The sequence below is a fragment of the Staurois parvus genome, unplaced genomic scaffold (assembly GCF_062004578.1).
Source record: "Staurois parvus isolate SC_StPar_1 unplaced genomic scaffold, SC_StPar_1.0 ptg000586l, whole genome shotgun sequence".
NCBI classification, from domain to species: domain Eukaryota; kingdom Metazoa; phylum Chordata; class Amphibia; order Anura; family Ranidae; genus Staurois; species Staurois parvus.
Window position 1 is genome coordinate 991,891 of NW_028318382.1, and position 21,900 is coordinate 1,013,790.

Below are 21,900 nucleotides of genomic sequence, written 5' to 3' on the forward strand. Positions count from 1 at the left end.
AGCGTTTGAATAAAAGCAACAAAAGCATGCATAGAGAGATTTATTTATACACATATGTATCTGTGCAGTTCATGTCCACAAAATTAAACTATAGAGCTCTAATCCTACTGATTAGTTATATTCTTGGTCTGTTTTAGCTAAAATTCAAAGTACCTTTGCTGTGACTGAGTATCATGAACTGCAAGGTGGACTTCATACTATTCACCTACGAAAAACATAGTCTTGTAGAGCATCCTGATCTCAAAACCCTGAGGTCTTTGGTTTACAAATACTGAGTTTTTACTATAAAACTGGCACTGTAGTTCAGGCCTCACCTTTCCAAGCTTTGCTTTTGCTCAGTGACCATGAAAGAGTCCCAGTTTAAAGGAAATTTTGTCAAGGGAAAAATATGTAGGCTTCTAATGCTAGCCACTCCTGTTGGAATTCTAGTTGCCTGACTGTCTTGCTGACCCTCTTGATTTACTACGTGAATCACTAACTAGAAAAAGTTATAGAGATAGGGTATTCTGGCTTTCCTCTGCCTTCTATATGCTGTATGCTTGTCTAGGTTTGTGTCTCCAGACAGAACCAGGCAGTTAGCTGGTTCAGAGGGGGCCAAAAATTGCAGGTACACATAAACGAAATTCCCATTTTTGTTTGTGAGCCATCCATTTAATAACTTGGGGGGGTTCTACCTTCTGAGACTGGGATCTTGGCATTGCTGTTGTTCTCAATGCTACAGTATATAGTTCTTTTAAAAAACAGTATTATATAGCATGCTGCAATTTCAGATTGCACTAGCAGAAAAGCCTAGTACACTAGGGAGTATTTTCTCATGTTACTAGAGTTGAGGCTGCAGAATAAGAACAAAGGAAGGTGCACCAGCCTTGCGCATTACCTCAGCAACAACATGTTTATTGAAGGATAAAACAGATGTATACTCACAAAACGCCAACATTTCACAAGCATATTATATCCAATACTGTCCAATACAACCAGAGTCCTGTGCAAGTCCCAAATGAAGGAAGACTGTAGAAGAATTACTGACGCGTTTCGAAGGGAGATCCCCTCTTCCTCAGAGCCAGTTTGACATGATATATCAGCCTCCCTAATATATCTAATTATGGGTTATAAATCACTCCCATTAGTGGGCTGGAATAATCAGTGGGGGAGGGATGTCACATTCTGCATACTTAGGCTAAACAAATATATAAATAAATAGATCCATTAAAACACAACACTTATTGAATATATATAATATAAACTCCTACTAAAACCTCTGATTAAAAGTCCATTCAAATATATATATATTTGTTTAGTCTAAGCATGAAGAATGTGGCATCCCTCCCCCACTGATTATTCCAGCCCACTAATGGGTGTGATTTATAAACCATAATTAGGTATATTAGGGAGGCTGATACATAATGTCAAACTGGCTCTGAGGAAGAGGGGATCTCCTTTTGAAACGCGTCAGCTTTCTTCTAGAGTCTTCCTCCATTTGGGACTCACACAGGACTCTGGTCCAATTGGACAGTATTGTGTATAATATACTTGTGAAATTTTGGCATTTTGTGAGTATACATCTGTTTTATCCTTCAATAAACACGTTGTCGCTGATGCACCTTCTTTTGTTCTTATTTTGCAGCATTGTCCTAGGCTTCCCCAGCCTTCCAAAAGGGCTGCACAGCATTGCTCATATATGGTGGATCTATTTTGCCAAAGAAGGTCTGTCCAAAATTGCCTGATCTGGGTCTTTGCGCGCAGGAGGTGACTTGTTTTTATTTACTAGAGTTGAGGCAACAAAAGCAAATTGAAGAAATTAATTTTCACCTAAAATCTTCATAGAAAATATATAAATGCTCTTAGTGGATAGCAAAATATTTTTGGCCTCATGTCCTTTTATTCTTCCCATTGTCAATTTGCACAATAACAGGAACAGAAGAATGCTGCAGAGGTCATTAGAGAAATAAGACAGAGGCCAGAGCAACACTTTAAAAATAGATAAGCCTGTTCATTCCGAGTTTAATACAGCAAAAATGAGGGTATGCTTTTGTGGAAAATCCAGAAAAAAAGTTTTTAGGGCGTTTATACACTCTTTAGTTATAATGTACCTCACTGCTGGACAAAATCACAAGACAAAATTGCCTATTTACTTGGTACACATCCTTGAAAAAGAAAGAAAAAACCATGCCACTCCTCATTTCATAAAAATAGTTCTCTGGCTGTTCTGCTGAACCCTTTGGTTTCAAAGCAGCCTGCATCACGGACCTGGTAGAACTTTGCAGATCAAAGGTGGTGTTTTTTTTCCTTTCATGGGAATTCTTTGTCTCATTTTAATGCAGGTCATGAAATCTGGTGCTCGGATAACTAAACTCACGTAGCCATTGCAGCAATGCTTTATAGGAATATTACATACAAATAGTAGTTTTCCAGCAGGAGAATCGATTTACAGTTAAATCTAATTTTTACTGGGCAAGCCTGTGGTTGAGTATATCATCCACTATGTTTCAATCTACTGGCTTTTCTAAAGCAGAACACCCACCCAGTAGGCCATAGCAGCACTGCCCAGTAGTGAGCGAGCTGTGTCAGCAAAGGCTGTGCAATGCTTTCCAACTCAGTGGGTCAGACTTTCACATACAGATGCTTTATGTACAAATGGCATTTTATAAAATATTTCATTGCAATTGCCAGCTGAAAAGGTGCTATAACCCACAGTAACGAATCCACTTCTGTCATTTTTCTTGCACTGCTTACAACATTAGATCAAACATCTGGTTGCTATGGTGGCCAGCTTATTTTTGTAGCTACTGGTGTGCTTTGTGCCTGGTGTGATATATCATTTGTCACCATGATTAAATGCAGCATGTGACTGCAGTCTATCATTGCGTTTATTAGGATTTACCCAGCAGTGCACAGATGCTGGCAACGCACTCAGAATTATGCCCCGGCGTCAGCATTTTTATTATAAACACATCACACCCCACTTCCCATGGTAGCTTTGTTAAGAAACCTATTTTGCAACATAAATTCATAATCAGCAGTTCCTAAAATTCCCCCTCTTAACATATTTCCTTTCTAGTGATAAAGGTTTCTTGGGATATCAAGGTTCAATGTTATGCTAGCGCTGTCACATATGTTGTACATGTAGTATATATGTTCTATATATGATTAGAATAGATAGCTACTATCACACATACAATTTATGTGACCTTCTATAACTGCCGTATAAGCAATTGTATTCAAATTTGTTCACCCAAATCAGTTTGTATCCTGTCCCCTGTCAATCTTATACTGTATATTAACCACTTGCCCTCCAGAGGATTTACCCCCCCCCCTTCCTGACCAAGCCATTTTTTTTGTGTTACAGCGCTTCGTTACTTTAACTGACAGTTGCGCAATCATGCAACGCTGCACCCAAATGAAATTTACATCCTTTATTTTCTCCACGAATAGAGATTTCTTTCAGTGGTATTTGATTACCTGTGTGTTTTTTATTTTTTGCGCTGTAAAAAAAAACAGCGACAATTTTTGAGAAAAAAATAATATTTTTGTGTTTTTGCTATTAAACATGTCCAGTAAAAAAATAAAAAATTTAGGCAAAAATGTATTCTGCTACATGTATTTGCTAAAAAAAATCCCAGTATGTGTAAATTAATTGGTTCGCATGAAAGTTATAGCGTTTACAAATGGCGGTATATATTCTGGGCTATATATACTAATTTTTACTAGTAATGGTGGTGATCAGCGACTTATAGCGGGACTACGGCGGGCATTCTGACACTGGGGGGAACTGACTTGGTGTCATTGGCATCCCCAGTGACACCAATACAGTGATCAGTGCTAAAAAGCACTCACACTGTACTAATGGCACTGGGCATGAAGGGGTTAACATGTGGGGCGATCAAATGGTTAACTGTGTGCTGTGTGCCATTTTACAATGTGTGCTGTGTTTGTGCTTCACTGTAAGCACACTGCTTTGCATGGCTGTGCTATGTAGAACCATGCAAAGCAGTGTGCAGGAGCTGACAGGGAGGAGAACTGTTTTGTTTACTAACAAACTTCCCCCCGTCAGAGATCCTCTGCAATCACCGGGTGCTGGCGAGTAATTACCGGTCAGGACCCAGTGATTGACAGCCGCGGTCGCAAACGGCGGCGCTGGTAGGGCGTGTGCGCGCCTTGCACGTGCCCCCTACCCGGAAATGCGAAATCAGGCATATATACGTGATTTTGCGCACAGTATTTCTGCTATGGGGCGGAGCTGAAGCAGTTAATTATGGGATTGCTAGTATAAAGACTTGTGTGTGTGTATGTATATATATATATATTTATATATATAAATGATACAGAGCCAATCAGCAAAAAAACAGCAATTATACTCCAAATTCATAACAAAAAATACAAAAAATTTTATTAAATAGAAACCAAATCAGCAGTTTCAGCATTTTAAACGTAATAATGGTTTTCATTTTATATATATATATATATATATATATATATATATATATATATATATATTTGCACGCACACACACTCGCTCACTCAGTGAACTTAAAAAAGAACAGCGATCTTAGCCCTGCACCAAAAGTTGGCCTAACCTTTCCTTTTCCATGTGGAACTACAGTACATATACCATGACACACACTTGCTTTGCATGTGAACACTTCTCTGATGATGGGTTGAACTAATAGACTTTAAAAAAGGCATGACCATCAATTATTATTATTATTATTACTACGAGTTTATATAGCGCCAAAGGGTTTGCTCAGCGCTGTACAATAGGGGGGACAATACATGGCACAGTACAACAACAACAAACAATGTACGAGGGGTAAGAGGGCCCTACTCTTACGAGCTTACAATCTAGGAGGGAGGGGAGGGCAGGTCTGAGCATCAACAAAACAGCAAAGTTGTTGAAGATGGCCCTTGGAGGATGAGGGTGGAAGATGTTAGGTGACTTGCGCCATAACAGAAAAATGACGGGTGGGTTACAATGAACTTTATCAGGATCCACAATTCTTTGGACTTAAGTGGAGGTAAGAGGTAGTGGAAACCAGGAAGAGATCCTCTTCCACTTATGGTAAGCCACCAAAAGCATTTGTTGAGGGCTTAGAGACATTAACAGTGGACTGCTGATAACTGGAAACATCTCATCTGTATGTAGACTCCCATCTGCAGCACCATGATGGTAGAATGAAGCTGTTGCATAATACCTATGGGACGAGATTAAATCAGCATCCATCTATTAACATAAACATTGCACAGGGCAATAAAAACTGCAGACCTTCTAGGGAGTCACAAATACAATGTGTGATTGCAGTTATCAGAGCGAAAGGTGGTCCAATGCAGTACTGCAATTAAAAACCTGGTTTATAGGTTATGGATGTATAGTATATTACATATACTGTATATATACAGTATATATACAGTATACTTATTCAGTATTTCTGTATATATACAGTATACTTATTCAGTATTTCCTTCCGATTCTGCACTTGGAGGATAGCCAGTGCCGAAATGCGTAGGGTAGGGCCTGGAGGTGACGTCACCATGCACGGCTGTGGTTGGGCTCGCAGTTTGGAATCGTGGTTGGAGACAACCCAGCGTACACGAAATTGCTGATTTTCTTGTATCAGTAGTGACACCTATCAATGTGAGTGGCTTGATGTTTTTTATACAATAAACACATTTTTATGGTTTTACACCATGGAAACTCTCCTCTTTTTTCCCTTCTAATTATATGAGTGATCGATATATACAAGTGTGCTGTGCCTAGAAGCCTCATGATATAGGACCGCGAGACTGCAGAACGTTTATTTCCAGAGCAGTGCTGGTTTATGATTTGACCAGCATTGGGCTCTAGTGAGTTTATTCAATTCATTTGGAGGTGGAAGAGCACTTTTGTGGTGACATTAAGAAGATCTTGGTTCACGTAAATAATTTTATCATCACTGGTGGACTTTTTTTTAAGATGGACACTATTGCACATGATGAATGATTTATGAATGACATAGGGTCATTATGATCTAATAGTTATATATTTTTTGCACATTGACTTTTCACACTTTATGAGGATATAACTGTATGTTATATAACTTGTTGGTTTGTTTTTGCACTGATTGCACATTAACACTTGAAGTGGATTATATAAAGGAGAAAGCTATGTTTGGTTGGAGTAGTTAGTGCTGTTCTATATCTATCATTTTGTCTTTTGGTGTTTACTTCATAGTGAATAGCAGCTGCTGTGCGGGTTTAGGCTCATTTGTTTGCACTTTATTGCCGTGGCGCAGTCCTTTATATACTTGTATACTATAGCATTCACCCATTAAAATAAACATTGCACAGGGTAATAAAAACTGTAGACCTTCTAGGGCAGGGGTCCTCAAACTTTTTAAACAGGGGGCCAGTTCACTGTCCCTCAGACCGTTGGAGGGCCAGACTATAGTTTCTAAAAAGAAAAAAATTTTAAACAAATGTGGACACAGTACAGGAGATCGTATGTACTCTCCAGCGCCTCAGGATATGCACAGCCAAAAGGGAAGCCAAGGGTACCAGGACAGCGACAACCAAAAGAAATGCTTCAGGGGTGCAGCCCTACTCAGACGGAGAAATCAGCCACTGGATGAAGAGAAAACAGGTGGCGCACACACCTAGTGCATTATCAAAGGTTTATTGTGAGGAGTGAAAAAATAAAAACATACTCACAGACGAAGCATGTATCTAAAGCGCATAGAAAAATGACGATGGCCACAACGGCAGACAAGGTGTTCTCACTGTCAGTGTGGTCAAAGCTGACGCGTTTTGGGGACGAATCCCTTTCCTCAGAGCTAATGACCAGCCTGTATGTACAGGAGATGACCAGAGACTGTGGACATACAACGACGGCGGGAATACTGGGCCGGCCGCTCCGTAAGACACACAGACATTTCCCCCCAAGTGTGTCTTATGGAGCGAAATAGTGCCCCATCATTGGTGTCAGTGGGAGGAATAGTGCCCCATCATTGGTGTCAGTGGGAGGAATAGTGCCCCATCATTGGTGTCAGTGGGAGGAATAGTTCCCCATCATTGGTGTCAGTGGGAGGAATAGTGCCCCATCATTGGTGTCAGTGGGAAGAATCGTGCCCCATCATTAGTGTTAGTGGGAAGAAACGTGCCCCATCATTGGTTTCAGTGGGAGGAATAGTGCCCCATCATTGGTGTCAGTGGGAAGAAATGTGCCCCATCATTGGTGTCAGTGGGAGGAATAGTGCCCCATCATTGGTGTCAGTGGGAAGAATTGTGCCCCATCATTGGTGTCAGTGGGAGGAATAGTGCCCCATCATTAGTGTCAGTAGGGGGAGGAATAGTGCCCCATCGTTGGTGTCAGTGTGGGGGGAGAATAGTGCCCCGTCATTGGTGTCAGTGGGGGAAGGGGATAGGTCCCAACATTGGTGTCAGTGGGAGGAATAGTGTCCCATCATTGGTGTCAGTGGGAGGAATAGTGTCCCATCATTGGTGTCAGTGGGAAGAATAATGCCCCATCTTTGGTGTCAGTGGGAGGAATAGTACGTCATTGGTGTCAGTGGGGGGGAATAGTGCCCCGTCATTGGTGTCAGTGGGGGGGGGGGGATAGTGTCCCATCTTTGGTGTCAGTGGGAGGAATAGTACGTCATTGGTGTCAGTGGGAAGAATAGTGCCCCATCTTTGGTGTCAGTGGGAGGAATAGTACGTCATTGGTGTCAGTGGGGGGGGGGGGAATAGTACCCTATCATTGGTGTTAGTGGGGGAAGGAATAGTGTTCCATCGTTGGTGTCAGTGGGGGGGGAATAGTGCCCCATCGTTGGTGTCAGTGGGGGGAGGAATAGTGCCCCATCATTGGTGTCAGTGGGAGGAATAATGCCCCATCATTAGTATCAGTGACACCAATGATGGGGCACTATTCCTCCCACTGACACCAATGACACTTAACTTGCTGACCCCTGCTCCAGCATAGTGCTGCTGCAGCCAGCATACCTGGTTGCAGCAGCACCATCAGCAAGGCACACTTACCTGTCAGCTGTCCTTCTTCACTCCGGCCTCTCCCTCACTCGATGTTCGCGGTACCGCTCGGCTCCGCCTCCTCGAAGGTGATTGGCCACCTTTGTGCCTTTCCTGAGCTACAGTTCAGGCGCCCAATCACCTGTGAGGAGGCGGAGCCGAGTGGCAGGAGTGAGGGAGTGGCCGGAGTGAATGAAAGAGCAGCGCTTCCTGGACTGGATCGTCGTGGGACTGGGACTGGAGCCAGGTAAGGTACAACAGCCCCCTGCCCACCCCTGTACTTAGTGTCCCTTCCTCGCGGCAAATACGCCCCTGCCAGGGGGCTGGATAAATGGCTTCGGCGGGCCGCATGTGGCCTGCGGGCCGTAGTTTGAGGACCCCTGTTTTAGGGAGTCACAAACGGGCGGACTGTCCATCTGGAAACTTGGACACTGCCTGAGGGCTCGGGGTCAATAGGGGGCCCCATGAGATGCCCCTGGTACCTTTTTCATAGGCTTTTTCGAGTTTGGGCAAGGACACAGGGGCCCCATGATCCCCTATTGCCCGGGGGCCCCATGAGATGTCAGTCCACCCCTAGTCACAAATACAATGTGTGACTGCAGTTATCGGAGCTAAAAGGTGGTCCAATGCAGTACTGCAAAGAAGTAACTGGTTTATAGGTTATAGATTTATAGCATAATCAGGGGTGGACTGACAACTCATGGGGCCCCAGGGCAATAGGGGATCATGGGGCCCCTGTGTCCTTGCTCAAACTCAAAAAAGCTATGAAAAAGGTACGTGGGGCATCTCATGGGGCCCCCTACTGACCCCGGGCCCTCGGGCAGTGCCCGAGTTTCCAAATGGTCAGTCCGCCCCTGAGCATAATATATATATATATATATATATATATATATATATATATATATATACACAGTATACTTATTCAGTAATGCAGAACATGGCAATAGTTTCAGGCATCAATGCCCTTTGTCAAACTGAAAATTATAAAATAACTAGTGAAATAACAAACAATAAAGTAGCAACTGAACATCAGAACATACATATTAAAGGATAGGTTCACCTTTGAGAACATGTTCCCACTCGTGCAGCCATTGCCCATTACGCTGCCTCTAGTGAGAGCAAGTGGGGGATTATCTCTCCACGCTAGCTGTCACTCTTTTAAAAAAATTCTCTGCCCATCATTTATTTACAGAGCTCTGTGAATGGGAAACTGACATCCTTTGTGGCTGTCTGCTTGTAGTTCTCAATGAATTACCATGGCACTGTTGAGCAGTGTGATAGTTCATTGTCTCTTCCTGTCAGTGTGTGTCTGCCTGCCTATATGAGGTATGAGCAGACAGAGACTTTGACAACTCTGCAGGAGCCCTGCATGGCACCCACAATGCTTTACAGGCTCCAAGTAAAAAAAAATAATAATTTTTTTTACCTGCAAAAAGATGTGCATTTATTTATTTTTTTAAAGGTGAACTTATCCTTTAAATTTTGCAAATCACAGTAGGTTCATAGCTGATCTCTACACAGGATCAGCATTGTATTTTCTTAGTCCAAGGAGAATCAGAAAGGAAAAACAACTCACAATAAGTAATAAACAATTAAAGATTAAAATCAATCAAGCCCTGTGGTGATCATGAATCCTAGATCCAATAAACTTCTTTACATTTTGGAACAATATGATCAACACTTCTCTTTAGTTTGGGAATATGAGCAATATTCATACATTTGAGATCTGTATCCCTGTGTCCAACAAAATGCTGGAGCATAGGGAATTCTGTTTGATGAGACCTTATAGTACATACAGTATGTGCTGTGCCACATGATCCATGATCTTCTACGTGGTCTCGCCTACATAAAATAGGTCCATAAAATAGGTCACCAGGGTGCTTTAATAGATAAACGGTGTACATATTTTGAAATTTCAGATGGCTCTTGATTGTATAGTGCCTAGTACCATCAGAATTAGAAAAGCCATTTCCTTTGATCACATTGATATCATTGTGAACAGAAAAATCAAAAGAAGGATCCTTTTTGAGTAGAACCTAGAAATGTGTGACAGACACCTACATGTACAATTTTGTCTCTAATTGTGGGGTTTTGTCTCTTTGCCTGTATGGGTATTCTCTGAAATTCATCCATGTCTGGATACGCAGTACACAAAATATGCCAGTGGCATTTAATGCAAAAAAGACATGTAAGAGAACCCGTGATTCTGGCACACATATGTTATCCTTTTACCTAATGACATTTCCAGAAATCCCTTTTTCAGCAAACACATTGTATTGTGTCCCATGTAATAATTCTGAGATATAGGCAAAATCTTTTTTTTTATTATTTTTGAATAGAGTAAGGAAGGGTCATTTGGGAGATTTCCCTTCACTTCCTGTCCCATAGCCAAAACAGAATGTAAGAGGAAATCCCTGCAAATTAAGGGAATTCCTTGGGGACCCCCAGGTCTCCAGAACTAGTATCGCCATTGTAAGATTTACCCTCTATTACTTTTATGGGGATAACCCAAAATGTGGCATTTGCTCTTACTTTCACTTTCAATGACAATGGTAAATAGGACAAACAGAGAGGGTGAATCACCCTAACGGGAGCACAGACAGCAATACAGATCTGCTGTTAGGATTTGTGGGTCTACATTATTAACATGTTCATTAAATGTTATAAGGGATCCAGTGTTGTCCTGCCACACAAGTACATCAGGAAAATGCACGCTGAATCCCATGCTGAAACTCTTCAACTCTGTTCATGAATGTACCAGGAGTTGTGCTTGATTTGCATAGTTTAATATGTATTCCTTTGATGTTCAATTGCTGCTTTATTGTTTAATTGTTTCACGCTGTTTCTGGTTTTATGTTATTAGTTACTTTGTAATTTTCAGCTTGACAAAGGACAGGGATACCTGGAACTGTTGCTATATTCTGTTTTACTGAATGAGCAATAAAAATAAGCTCTCCGTGCTGCCACCCTTTCTCCTTTTTGTTTATTTAACAGTGGTTCCTGGGAACAAACGTGGCTCCGTGCAGGGGCGGATTGACAACTCATGGGGCCCCCGGGCAATAGGGGATCATGGGGCCCCTGTGTCCTTGCCCAAACTCAAAAAAGCCGATGAAAAAGGTACCATGGGCATCTCATGGGGCCCCCTATTGACCCCGGGCCCTCGGGCAGTGCCCGAGTTTCCAAATGGTCAGCCTGCCCCTGGCTCCATTCATGGATTACTATGTGATCCTTAGGTGCTGACAACCCTCTCACCACAATTGGCCAGCTATGCAAAGCATAGCTTTGCATCATTGCAAAGCTTTTGTAGGAAAGTTTAGCACATTCTAGAGCAGTGGTGCACTGGTCTGTTAGATAGATAGATAGATAGATAGATAGATAGATAGATAGACAGACAGACAGAGGAAAGGGGTAAGTATGGTAGGTGTTGTTTGTATGGTGTATAGTATGTACATGGTACCTGCAAACATCTGCACTTCTGGTGGAATAACAGGCTGTTCTGACAAACAAAGTTCAAAAAGTAGTGTTGAGCTTGCTGCTAAACCTGGGCAACCACTGGCCAAATGGAATGGATATGAGGCAGGCAGGGTCAGGCAAGTTTCAACATCAGGTGATGCTGAAGTTTCCAAATGGAATGGACAGGAGGCAGGGAGGGTCAAGTTTCAACATCAGGTGATGCTGAAGTTTCCAAATGGAGTGCATAGGAGGCAGGGAGGGTCAGGCAAGTTTCAACATCAGGTGATGCTGAAGTTTCCAAATGGAATGGACAGGAGGCAGGAAGGGTCAGGCAAGTTTCAAGATCAGGTAATGCTGAAGTTTCATCAGTTAGAGAGGTCTTAAATTTGCCCTTGAGAGGAGGGTTCGAGAGGCAGCATGAGGTACAGTGAGGCCTCCAACATCTTTGGTTTCAGCTCCCTCCAACATCTTTGGAGGGAGCTGAAACTCCGTGTTGCTCAGCCAAAACCCCCAAAACCTGACAGATCTGGAGGAGATCTGTGTGGAGGAGTGGGCCAAAATCCCTGTTGCAGTGTGTGCAAACCTGGTCAAGAACTACAGGAAACGTTTGACCTCTGTAATTGCAAACAAAAGCTTCTGTACCAAATATTAACACTGATTTTCTCAGGTGTTCAAATACTTATGTTCAGCAGTGCAAGACAAATAAATTCTTTAAAAATCATACAATGTGATTTCCTGAATTGTTTTTTTAATTCTGTCTCTCAGAATGGGAATGCACCTACAATGTGAATTTCAGACCCCTCCATGATTTCTAAGTGGGAGAACTTGCAAAATTGCAGGGTGTTCAAATACTTCTGTTCCTCACTGTATATGCAGGCACATCTAGGTGCGTTCACTGAATACCTGTAGAAGTTTCCACCCTCAGAGTTTACAAACTCTTTAAAGCTATAGTCTGTTCAAACTGCTGAATACAAAATGTAATACTATTTTACCTACCAATATATTACGTTCTGCTACCCCTACAACACCACATAGACAGGTGGGTAACCTAGTTTTTACAGCTTATAAATAACCAATTAAACCTAGTCACCTCCATGCTTACTGGACGAAGAAAGAAGCACCGTTACACAGAGGGCTTTATCCCTGTCTGATGACATTTGCAATATACATTACAAAGATTTTAGAAGATAATGCTGTACGTCCTTGCTTTCATTAATTAGGTAGATACTCATGTTGACTTCAAAAATTCTTTGCGAAAGTGACTGATAAGTGGAAAGGCCTGCCTTAAATAAAAGGCTGTATTTAAAAGGATGCCTGTACTTTGATGTCAAACTCTTTAACATTTCTAGGAACACCTAGGAGCCAGTCACATAAGAAAGTAAATGGAAGTCCTTACACAAATAGTACTGTTGATATAAATGCAAGGTAAAAACATTTTTTTTATTTGTTGGCAGTGTTACTGGCTTTTTCTCAGGAGTTTACACTCCTTTACAAGTTAAATCACAGGCATCTTTTGTTGGGGAGATACTCTACATACCTATTCTCAACTACAGCTAAGGAATAGTGGTAGTGCAACTTTTTTAGTTTAGAACACTGAAAGTCAGTTATAACGAAGACTGGCTCTCCAAAACCTCCAAAAAAAGCTCCAAAAAAAGCTTTCTAAAAGCTTTGTGCAGCAACATTTTAAAAGTAAAAGTCATTCCTAAGAGCAGTCCCAAGGTGCCTTTTATTATATTTTCAAAAAAAAACTGAACTGTGGAAACTATTCCCGAAAAGGGATGCAGAAGACAAAAGGCTGGTCACCTGTATTGTTTGTAGGCTCCCTTCAACTGTTTTTTCCAATTTACTGATTACTATGCCTGTTTCCGCATCAAGCCTCTATGTGGATTCAGCCATCTCGGAAGTGGTTGGGCATTGCTTCCTCATATCAGAGACACCTCCATGATGACTGATGATCTGATGACTGTAAGCCAGGGGTGTCAAACTGGCGGCCCTCCAGCTGTTGTGAAACTACAAGTCCCATCATGTCTCTGCCTTTTGAAGTCATGCTTGTAACTGTCAATCTTGCAATGCCTCATGGGACTTGTAGTTTAGCAACAGCTGGAGGGCTGTCAGTTTGACACCCGTGCTGTAAGGGAACAATTAGGAAGCAGCAGGAGAGGTGGAAGAAGCATATTGATGCATTGCATTAAAGCACTGTAAAACACACATTGTATTGTGGTGTTATTGCAAATGTACAACATTCATTCATTTTGAATTGCACCCCAATGCACTGAAGCACACTAGTGCACAAGTGTGAACGATCTGTGTGTTGTGGCGCTTTGTATTAACAGCAGTATGGCATGTGGCACTCTTGGTGCACTGTGGGCCATTCAAGAATAGGTTCCTTAATGCAATGCCTTTAATATACAGGTTAATGCACATTCAGCGATCATGTGTTAACGCAAAGCACTGGTGTAAACAGACCCTTACACTGCAGATCCTCAAGTAAAGCCCATGTCTTAGTCATGAATATAGAGAAAGGAAATAACTAGGCTAGGAAATTAGGATTTTCTGGCTGAAAAAGGTAAGCACCTTGTGGTATCTTTTGTTAGGCTGGAGCAGGGGAGGACTGACAACTCATGGGGCCCCCGGGCAATAGGGGATCATGGGGCCCCCGGGCAATAGGGGATCATGGGGCCCCGTGTCCTCGCCCACACTCAAACCAAACCCAAAACAGCATATAAAAAGGTACCAGGGGCATCTCATGGGGCCCCTTACTAACCCCGGGCCCTCGGGCAGTGCCTGAGTTTCCAAATGGTCAGTCCGCCCCGGGGCCGGAGTATTGTTCATAAAAGGGCAAACAGAGTACAAGTTAACTTTAAATGTATAGAGTACTTATTTTAGCTCTTTAAGATTATCCAGCAAATTACCCAACTGCAATTTCACTAGCTCATTTGTTTCTTTTATGAGGTGCTCACCTCGTGCTGACAACTTCTTGGTGTTAATGATCTTTGCAGCATATTCATGCCCTGTGCAGAGCTTCACGCATCTTCTGACCACTGAGAATGCTCCCCTGAAAATGAGGAAAGAAAAGATTTTAACTGCATAGTCTGCTTTAGCACATCTATCATTCAAACTATTAGGCTAATGAGATTAGGAATTTCTGCTGCTGGAATAGAAGTTGAGCTTAAAGTGTTACTAAACCCAGGACCCTGCATTCACTATATCTGGTCTCCCACAGTACACAGAATATGAAAATGAAATTATTTTAGCAAATATAAACTGCTAAATACCTTTTCTCATCAGCAGTAAGAGCAGTCTTGTGACTTCTATCAGTGTCCAGCAGAGCCCTGGTTAAAGCTTGCAAGAGAAGTTTTCAGTCTCCCTGATTGTCCTATGAGCTGCATAACCCCTGATCCTCTGTCCAGACAGCACTGATTGGCCCTGTGCTGATCATATGCACTCTCCCAGGAAAAAGAAAACTAATAATACACACCAAACTGAGCATGTGCAGCTTGCCCCCAATGCTCTGTTCTATCAGCAGATAGATTGGGGACAGTAGAAGAAGGGGGGATCAGAGAAGACAGGCTCAAACAGCCTTTTTACACAAAGCAGAGAATTAACCCCTTAGGTTCCACAGTGAGTATAACAAGCATGCTTTACTGCATATACAGACTGATTTTACTGTTGTGGGTTTAGTAACACTTTAAAGGTTCACTTCTAGCATAACTGAAAATGAAGCCTTGAAATGCACACCTATGTAGTGCTTCCGATTTCTATCCAAATCTAGCTGTAGTACATCAATCCACACCAACCTTTTTGTTAGTATGTTGGTGTTCTGGGATCTACTTTTTCTTAAACACACCCATTGCAGGACACTTTAGCCACATCCTTTTTGTAAGAATCTGACTTCTGATTCAATAATAATCTATTGAAGTGTCTACTACATAGTAACTGGTCCACTTTAAATCTACAGTATTTTTTTATAAGTCAGCTGCTCTTTTCAGGCTCTCTGGTTTGCAGTGCATACTTTTTTTTGTCTTTTTCAGTGTAAGAAAGAAAATGAACTACTTACTTTACATTTTTAAAAGGTACAAGTAGGGCCACTGAACAAAAATGACAAGATGGTCTATGTAAAATATAATTTAAAGAAGGTTTTCACTTTCTTCTATGTGCATGCCTGATGACTGCTGACTGGTTCTGCATAAACCACTGGTCGGCTGTTTTAAATGTGTGTCTGCTCAGTTAAAAATGATACTATAACACTTAGAACCTCCTAGCTTTTGCTGGTCCAGGGCAGCCATTTTTCAGAAATCTAAATGAAAGCAAATGTATTTATTTATTTCAGGTACTTATATAGTGCCATCAATTTACGCAGCACTTTACATATATAATGTACATTCACATCAGTCCCTAACCCTCAAGGGGTGTACAATCTAAAGTCCCTTGCTCACATTCATACATACACATACTAGGGCCAATTTAGACAAGATCCAATTAACCTACCAGCATGTCTTTGGAGTGTGGGGAGAAAGCAGAGTACCCAGAGGAAACCTACACAGGCACAGGGAGAACATGCAAACTCCAGGCAGGTGGTGCCATGGCTGGGATTTGAACCAATGACCCTAGTACTGCCAGGCTGAAGTGCTAACCATTTAGCCACTGACTCTCCAAGGTTGGGTTATGGTATATACAGTAGCATGGGATTTTTACAAAAGCAGCGAGGGAACATGTTATAAGGCCTCATTCGCACTGGTGTACTGATCCGTACGCCTTTGTGAAGGACTTCAGCCATCTTGGATGCACAGGTGTTCTATGCAGGGGCATGCAGGCATTCTGTTGAAGTCACTGACATGCAGTTGGGTGCATGGACCTCAGTGCTCATTTCTGCGGGTGCGATGCATGGATCAGACTGCAGTCTGTCAATTGTATGAATTAGTACGCTTGTGTGGAAGGAATCGTCATCACCTCATTTCAGGCAATGAGCAGCTGGAGTTTTGACAATGAAGCTGCTGCTAGAGGCCGCTATCATCAAGCAGAATAAGGCAAAGCAGACGGTGTGGAGGCAACGCTGAATACGGGAGTACAGGCATACCATCAGGGGAGTTCAAAACAGCCCTAAAGGCACTCTTCAGGCAGTAGCTCCCTTAAGAACTACCTGCGCCTAATTCGGGCAAGCACTTGTGCCTGTGTTGGTAACATGATTGACACATACAGCAAATTCAGGTAGTTCCTACTACTGCCACTTTAAGAATCTGTTGCTATGACAGCGGCAAATTCTTAAAAAATTACTGCTTGTTCTTAGATTAGAAAACTGGCAGTAATTAATACCAACTCAGAGCTGACAAACAGAGATATGCCAGTACTCAGAGTGGGCAGTGCCTGTGCTGGGAAGCTGTCATGGATGTGACAGCTTCCCACACTGAGCTATATCCTTGGCCCCATTCAGCTGTCAGTCGGGGGATTCCCCAGCCAAAAGTTAAATGTAACCAGGAATATATGTGATGTCATTTTCCCAAGTATGGGCAATGCCTGTCTGTGACAGGTACATGAATCGGTAGTATGCACTGACACTTTTGGTACTGTGCATCAATAGAAATAGGGTGTCTATCAGCCCCTATATGAAATCCCTTGTATATGTCAAAACATTGTCCTGTCACTGTGATAACCAAGATCAGGCACACAAACTGACCATGCCACCACAGATCTGCTTCTGTTTTGTTAAAACAGGGACACTGGAAGGATCACCAGTTATTTTATAGTAAATATTACTGTAGTGACATATGATCCAGCATGTCACAGGCACTTTAGTAATAAAGGAATGCATTTGTCCAATATCAATCTTAAAATGGTTGTAAATCCTTACATACGGTATATCCACTGAAGTGACAAGCCTCAAGTGATACACAGAGTTTAAACAAATCCTGCTACATAAATTGTACCTGTTTAATTGTGTCTTGGTGGTACCGATGCCCTATTCTCCTACATAGAATAGACCCTACCATACTGGATACACATTGGAGATGTTTGCAGGCCCTTGGCACCATGACACATATTTGGGGCACTTGCCCATGTATTACTCCTTTTTGGGATTATATACTACAGTTATATGACAACCTTGTGGGGGACAAATTCCTGAATTAACCTCGCATAACTATTCTTTCTATGTTGCCAGGCTCCTAAAGACAAATCAAGAAAAGCTTAATTTGACATTTTCTTACAGCAGCCCACTCAGTTATTGCTATACATTGGCGGCAACCGTCTATGCCCTCATTGGCTGATTGGGCTTGTGAAATGCACAGGATCAAACATCTGGAATGCACTATAGCCTGCGAGGATGACAAGACTGACTCCCATAAATTGATGTGGACAGTCTGGTCCCATTTTAGGTTTTCCTCCAATTTTGAAACTTTTGTAGCTGTTCCTTGTATGACCTCTCAGGTATAGATATAATCCTCCCTTTCTCCCTTTCGTACCCCCCCCCATTATTGATTTCTTTATTTACTTAATATTAATTTTCTCTGTTTTTTTCTCTTTATCTTTTTCTTTCCTTTCCTCTCCCTCTGGACTTGATTATGTACACTAGGTTACCGTACATCCGGTGCCCCGGATTGTCTCGTTATGTCTTTTATGGTAACACCAGTACGTTTTTCTCTTTGTGATTTTTCACATTCATATGGTAAAAGATTAAGGAAGTAACAATATCAACAAATGTTTTGCTAGTTTTACTTTGCCCTAATGACCTTTACTATGGCATGATTTTTTTGTAGATTCTATGTCATTTTGACCTGATCTATATTTTTGTATATGTCACGGCAACTGACATGTGCTCTTACGGTTAATCTCTGTTCTTTTGAAAACTGACAGTCACCACACTCTGCTCAGCTCAGTGAAGACCTAGAACTGAATGATCAGCAGTCACGTGATCACTCAGTTCTTGGGCTTAGAGCTAGCTGAGAACAACTTGCAGTATGTATGCTTTTGGGTTTTTTTTAGTTTCACGCACTTCTCCTTTAAGCTTTGTCAACAACAGGCATTGTAGAACAGCAAGTAAGAAGAAACTGTAAAGAAGTGAAGAGGAGAAGAGGAACCTAAAGCTCCACTTGCTGGCTGAATAGAAAAATGCATAATATTCATATGAAATATTTCTTATCTACCTGACTAATTATCTTTTAGTCTTGACCATAGTTAAAGTGATTCTAAAGGTTTATTTTTTTTACGAAAAAATAACAAACATGTCTATACTTACCTGCTCTCTGCAGTGGCTTTGCACAGAGCAGCCCGGATCTTCCTCTTCTCGCGTCCCCTGCAGGCTCTCCTGGCCTCTCCCTTCTGTTGGGTGCCCCCACAGCAAGCAGCTTGTCCATTCACACATGGAGTCACGGCTTGGTCCTGCCTGCACTCTCATCTCAATGAAGGTAAAAAACCTTGAGCCTTTAGAACCACTTTCATTACTTCAATACCAGACACTTTTACCCCCTTCCTGCCCAGTCCAATTTTCAGCTTTCAGCGCTCTCACACTTTGAATGACAATTGCGCGGTCATGCAACACTGTACCCAAACTAAATTTTTATAATTTTATTTACATAACTAGAGATTTCTTTCGGTGGTTGTTAATCACCACTGGGGTCTTTTTTTTTTGCTAAATTATTGAACAAATCTGAAAATAAAAAAAAAAACATTTCTGTTATAAAATTTTGCAAATAAATAATTGTTCTTCATAAATTTAGGCCAAGATGTGTTCTACTACATTTCTTTGGTGAAAATAGCATAAATCAGTATTTATTAATTAGTCTGTAGAAAAGTTAAAGAGTTCACAAACTATGGTATATATCTGAAAATCGATCAAATCTCAAGTATTGACGTCCAATCAATATTCTTGAGGCCCAAAATTTTCAGGACAGTACAGATATCTCCCAAATGAACCCTTTTTGCAAAGTAGACAGTCCGAGGTATTTAGTAAGTAAGCAAGTTGTAATTTTTTTGTCATAATTTTTTGGAAATCAATTTATTCAGGTTTTTTTGTTTTGATTAGCAGTGATTGGCCACAGCTAATTACATGACACAGATGGGCTGTGATTTGCCCAATCTGTACGTGTGATCACTGTGACCAATCACAGCTAGTGACACAATTGTATACAATGGATGGCATGAAAGGAAGCCATCCATTGTTTGCAATTGTCATGTGACCTGCTGTGATTGGTCACAGCAGGTCACATGGTACTGGCCAGTACACAAATCTGTCATCAGCTGTGTCCGAGGTACACAGACGGTGACAGATCTCGCCACAGCGCGGTCCCGTGCGATGCGTGATCTGGGAAGGTCGTCATATGACACCCACCCAGATCTACGAGAGTCCCGCTCAGCCATCATTCTGCTATTGGCCGGGAGGGAACAGGTTAAGAAAGAACATGTAAGTATAAAACCACTATATGTTTATTTTTGTGAGCGACTATTACTATGCAGGAAAAATGACAACTGTGCTAAAGTCAAAACATTCAATCACTTTATTTTGTGTTTTATATAACCTCTTGCATCCAGACTCAGTAGACCTATCATGCCAGTTCTGGGTAGATGACAACATCACATGACTCTTTGCTTTGCCATCTACAACATGTGATTAAAGATCTAAGGTCACAGCATACACTTTCCTTTTATTATGTCACCATTTTATTAACAATACAGATAGTAATTTTTGATAATCCAATATAAGCTTACTTGAAAAACCTCCTTTCATGTTTTGAGCTCTGCCTGCCTGCTGGCCGTCTCTTTCGCTTCTCCTCTACTGTTTAGTTTCTATTTGTAAGGACTACATATCCCACAGTACTTTACTGCCTGCAAGCAGTGATTCCTGTACTGAGTTCGCCTCCTAAAAACTCCCACTCTGTAGTTCAAAAGCTGGGCTATGTTAAATGTGTGAGACATCAGTGCCTGCATGAATACGTGTCACAGAATTCAAACACAAAGCCAGTTTACAAACTTCAAAGTTCTTCAGATTAATGGGAATAAGCTAGACCAGGCCTTGAAATTTCCACTCGCCTGCTCACCAATGGTGAGTGGAAATTATGGTGGGGGCGAGTGTGTCCCCCAGGGCCGTCTTGCTTAGCAGGCTCGGAGCTCAGGCCGGTTCTGTCATTGGCACTGGGGGCAGTCAGACTGCTCAATAGCTGAGCGCAGTGAAAGCAAAGGAAGGAGTGTGTGCTGTGCTCTCTGCCTCCCCCTAGAGTGCAGTACCTGGCTCTGTGAGTGAACAATGAAGTACTGCAATTTTTTATAGGGGTGTGTGTGCCTACCTAATTTCAGCTCACTCTGGTCACATGATCCTCTATGTAAGCCAGTGGTGGCTTTAGGGGGGAGGAGATAGCACTTAACAGCGTGCGTGTGTGTGTATCTGTGTATGCATGTACATGTGTCTGTGTGTATGTACATGTGTGTATCTGTACATGTGTCTGCGTGTATGTACTTGTATGTGTGTACGTACATGTGTCTGTGTGTGTGTGTGTGTGCATGTACATGTGTGTGTGTGTGTATGTACGTACATGTGTCTGTGTGTACATGTGTCTGTGTATGTATGTACATGTGTCTGTGTGTATGTACATGTGTCTGTGCGTGTGTATGTATGTGTATTTACATGTATGTGTATGCGTGTCTGTACGTGCCTGTGTGTGTATACATGTGTCTGTATGTGTATGTGTGTACATGTGTCTCTGTGCGTGTGTGTACATGTTTCTGTGTGTGTATGTATGTACATGTCTGTGTGTGTGTACAGGTGTCTCTGTGTGTGTTTGTTGGTGGCGAGTAACTCTTAAGGCCTGGCTAGTAGCTCAGGACTTGAAATTTTAAGCCCTGAGCTAGACTAAAAATAATTGAAATTCAATGTGGAAATTAGTTTTATGATTTTAAATTTTGACCATAGATAAACTTTAAGTGTGTTAGAATTGATCACTGTATGTTTAGAAAAAAGCATAGAACTGCTCTTTGAATTATGAGTTATTGACTTCAGAAACTAAAATTCTGCGCAATTTAGAAGGTAAAGATATGGACTAGCTAGGGAGTAAGCATATCTGCAGGATAACAGGCTTACCTTAAATGCATAGCATCAGATTAGAACGATTGGAACAGTTATGACAGCTATGATACAGGAGGTCCCTGTCATTGATACAAGGGCCACATCAGAGATTTGTGATGAATAAATGTTAGTCAGGCAGGCTGGACAGATGTTTTCCTATCTGCACTTTGTGACTTGTTTTTATGAACAACATAATATTAAATAAATTTAGCTATAGACATGAGAGAACAAACTTATCTTCAAAACTGAATTGCCAATCAGACAGGGAAGATTCAAATCACTCTATAAATGTCAGATTTGGCTTGCTGGTACAGTGCCCAGTGACCATCACATAAAATTGACACAACAGAAGATCACCATGAGAACTCATACCAACCACATGATATAGAAATAAGCATAAAATA

General features: G+C 41.7%; 1 protein-coding gene across 21 annotated transcripts in view; it reads right to left on the reverse strand.

Moving 5' to 3' along the window:
* The window catches only part of CAMK2B (calcium/calmodulin dependent protein kinase II beta), a 208,684-nt gene that overhangs the window by 161,240 nt on the left and 25,544 nt on the right, over window positions 1-21,900 (reverse strand). For all 21 annotated transcript variants that reach the window (XM_089692420.1, XM_089692427.1, XM_089692417.1 and 18 more), the window contains exon 2: window positions 14,406-14,500. In XM_089692420.1, the coding sequence (XP_089548546.1) occupies window positions 14,406-14,500 (95 nt within the window). The remainder of the gene's footprint in view (window positions 1-14,405; window positions 14,501-21,900) is intronic.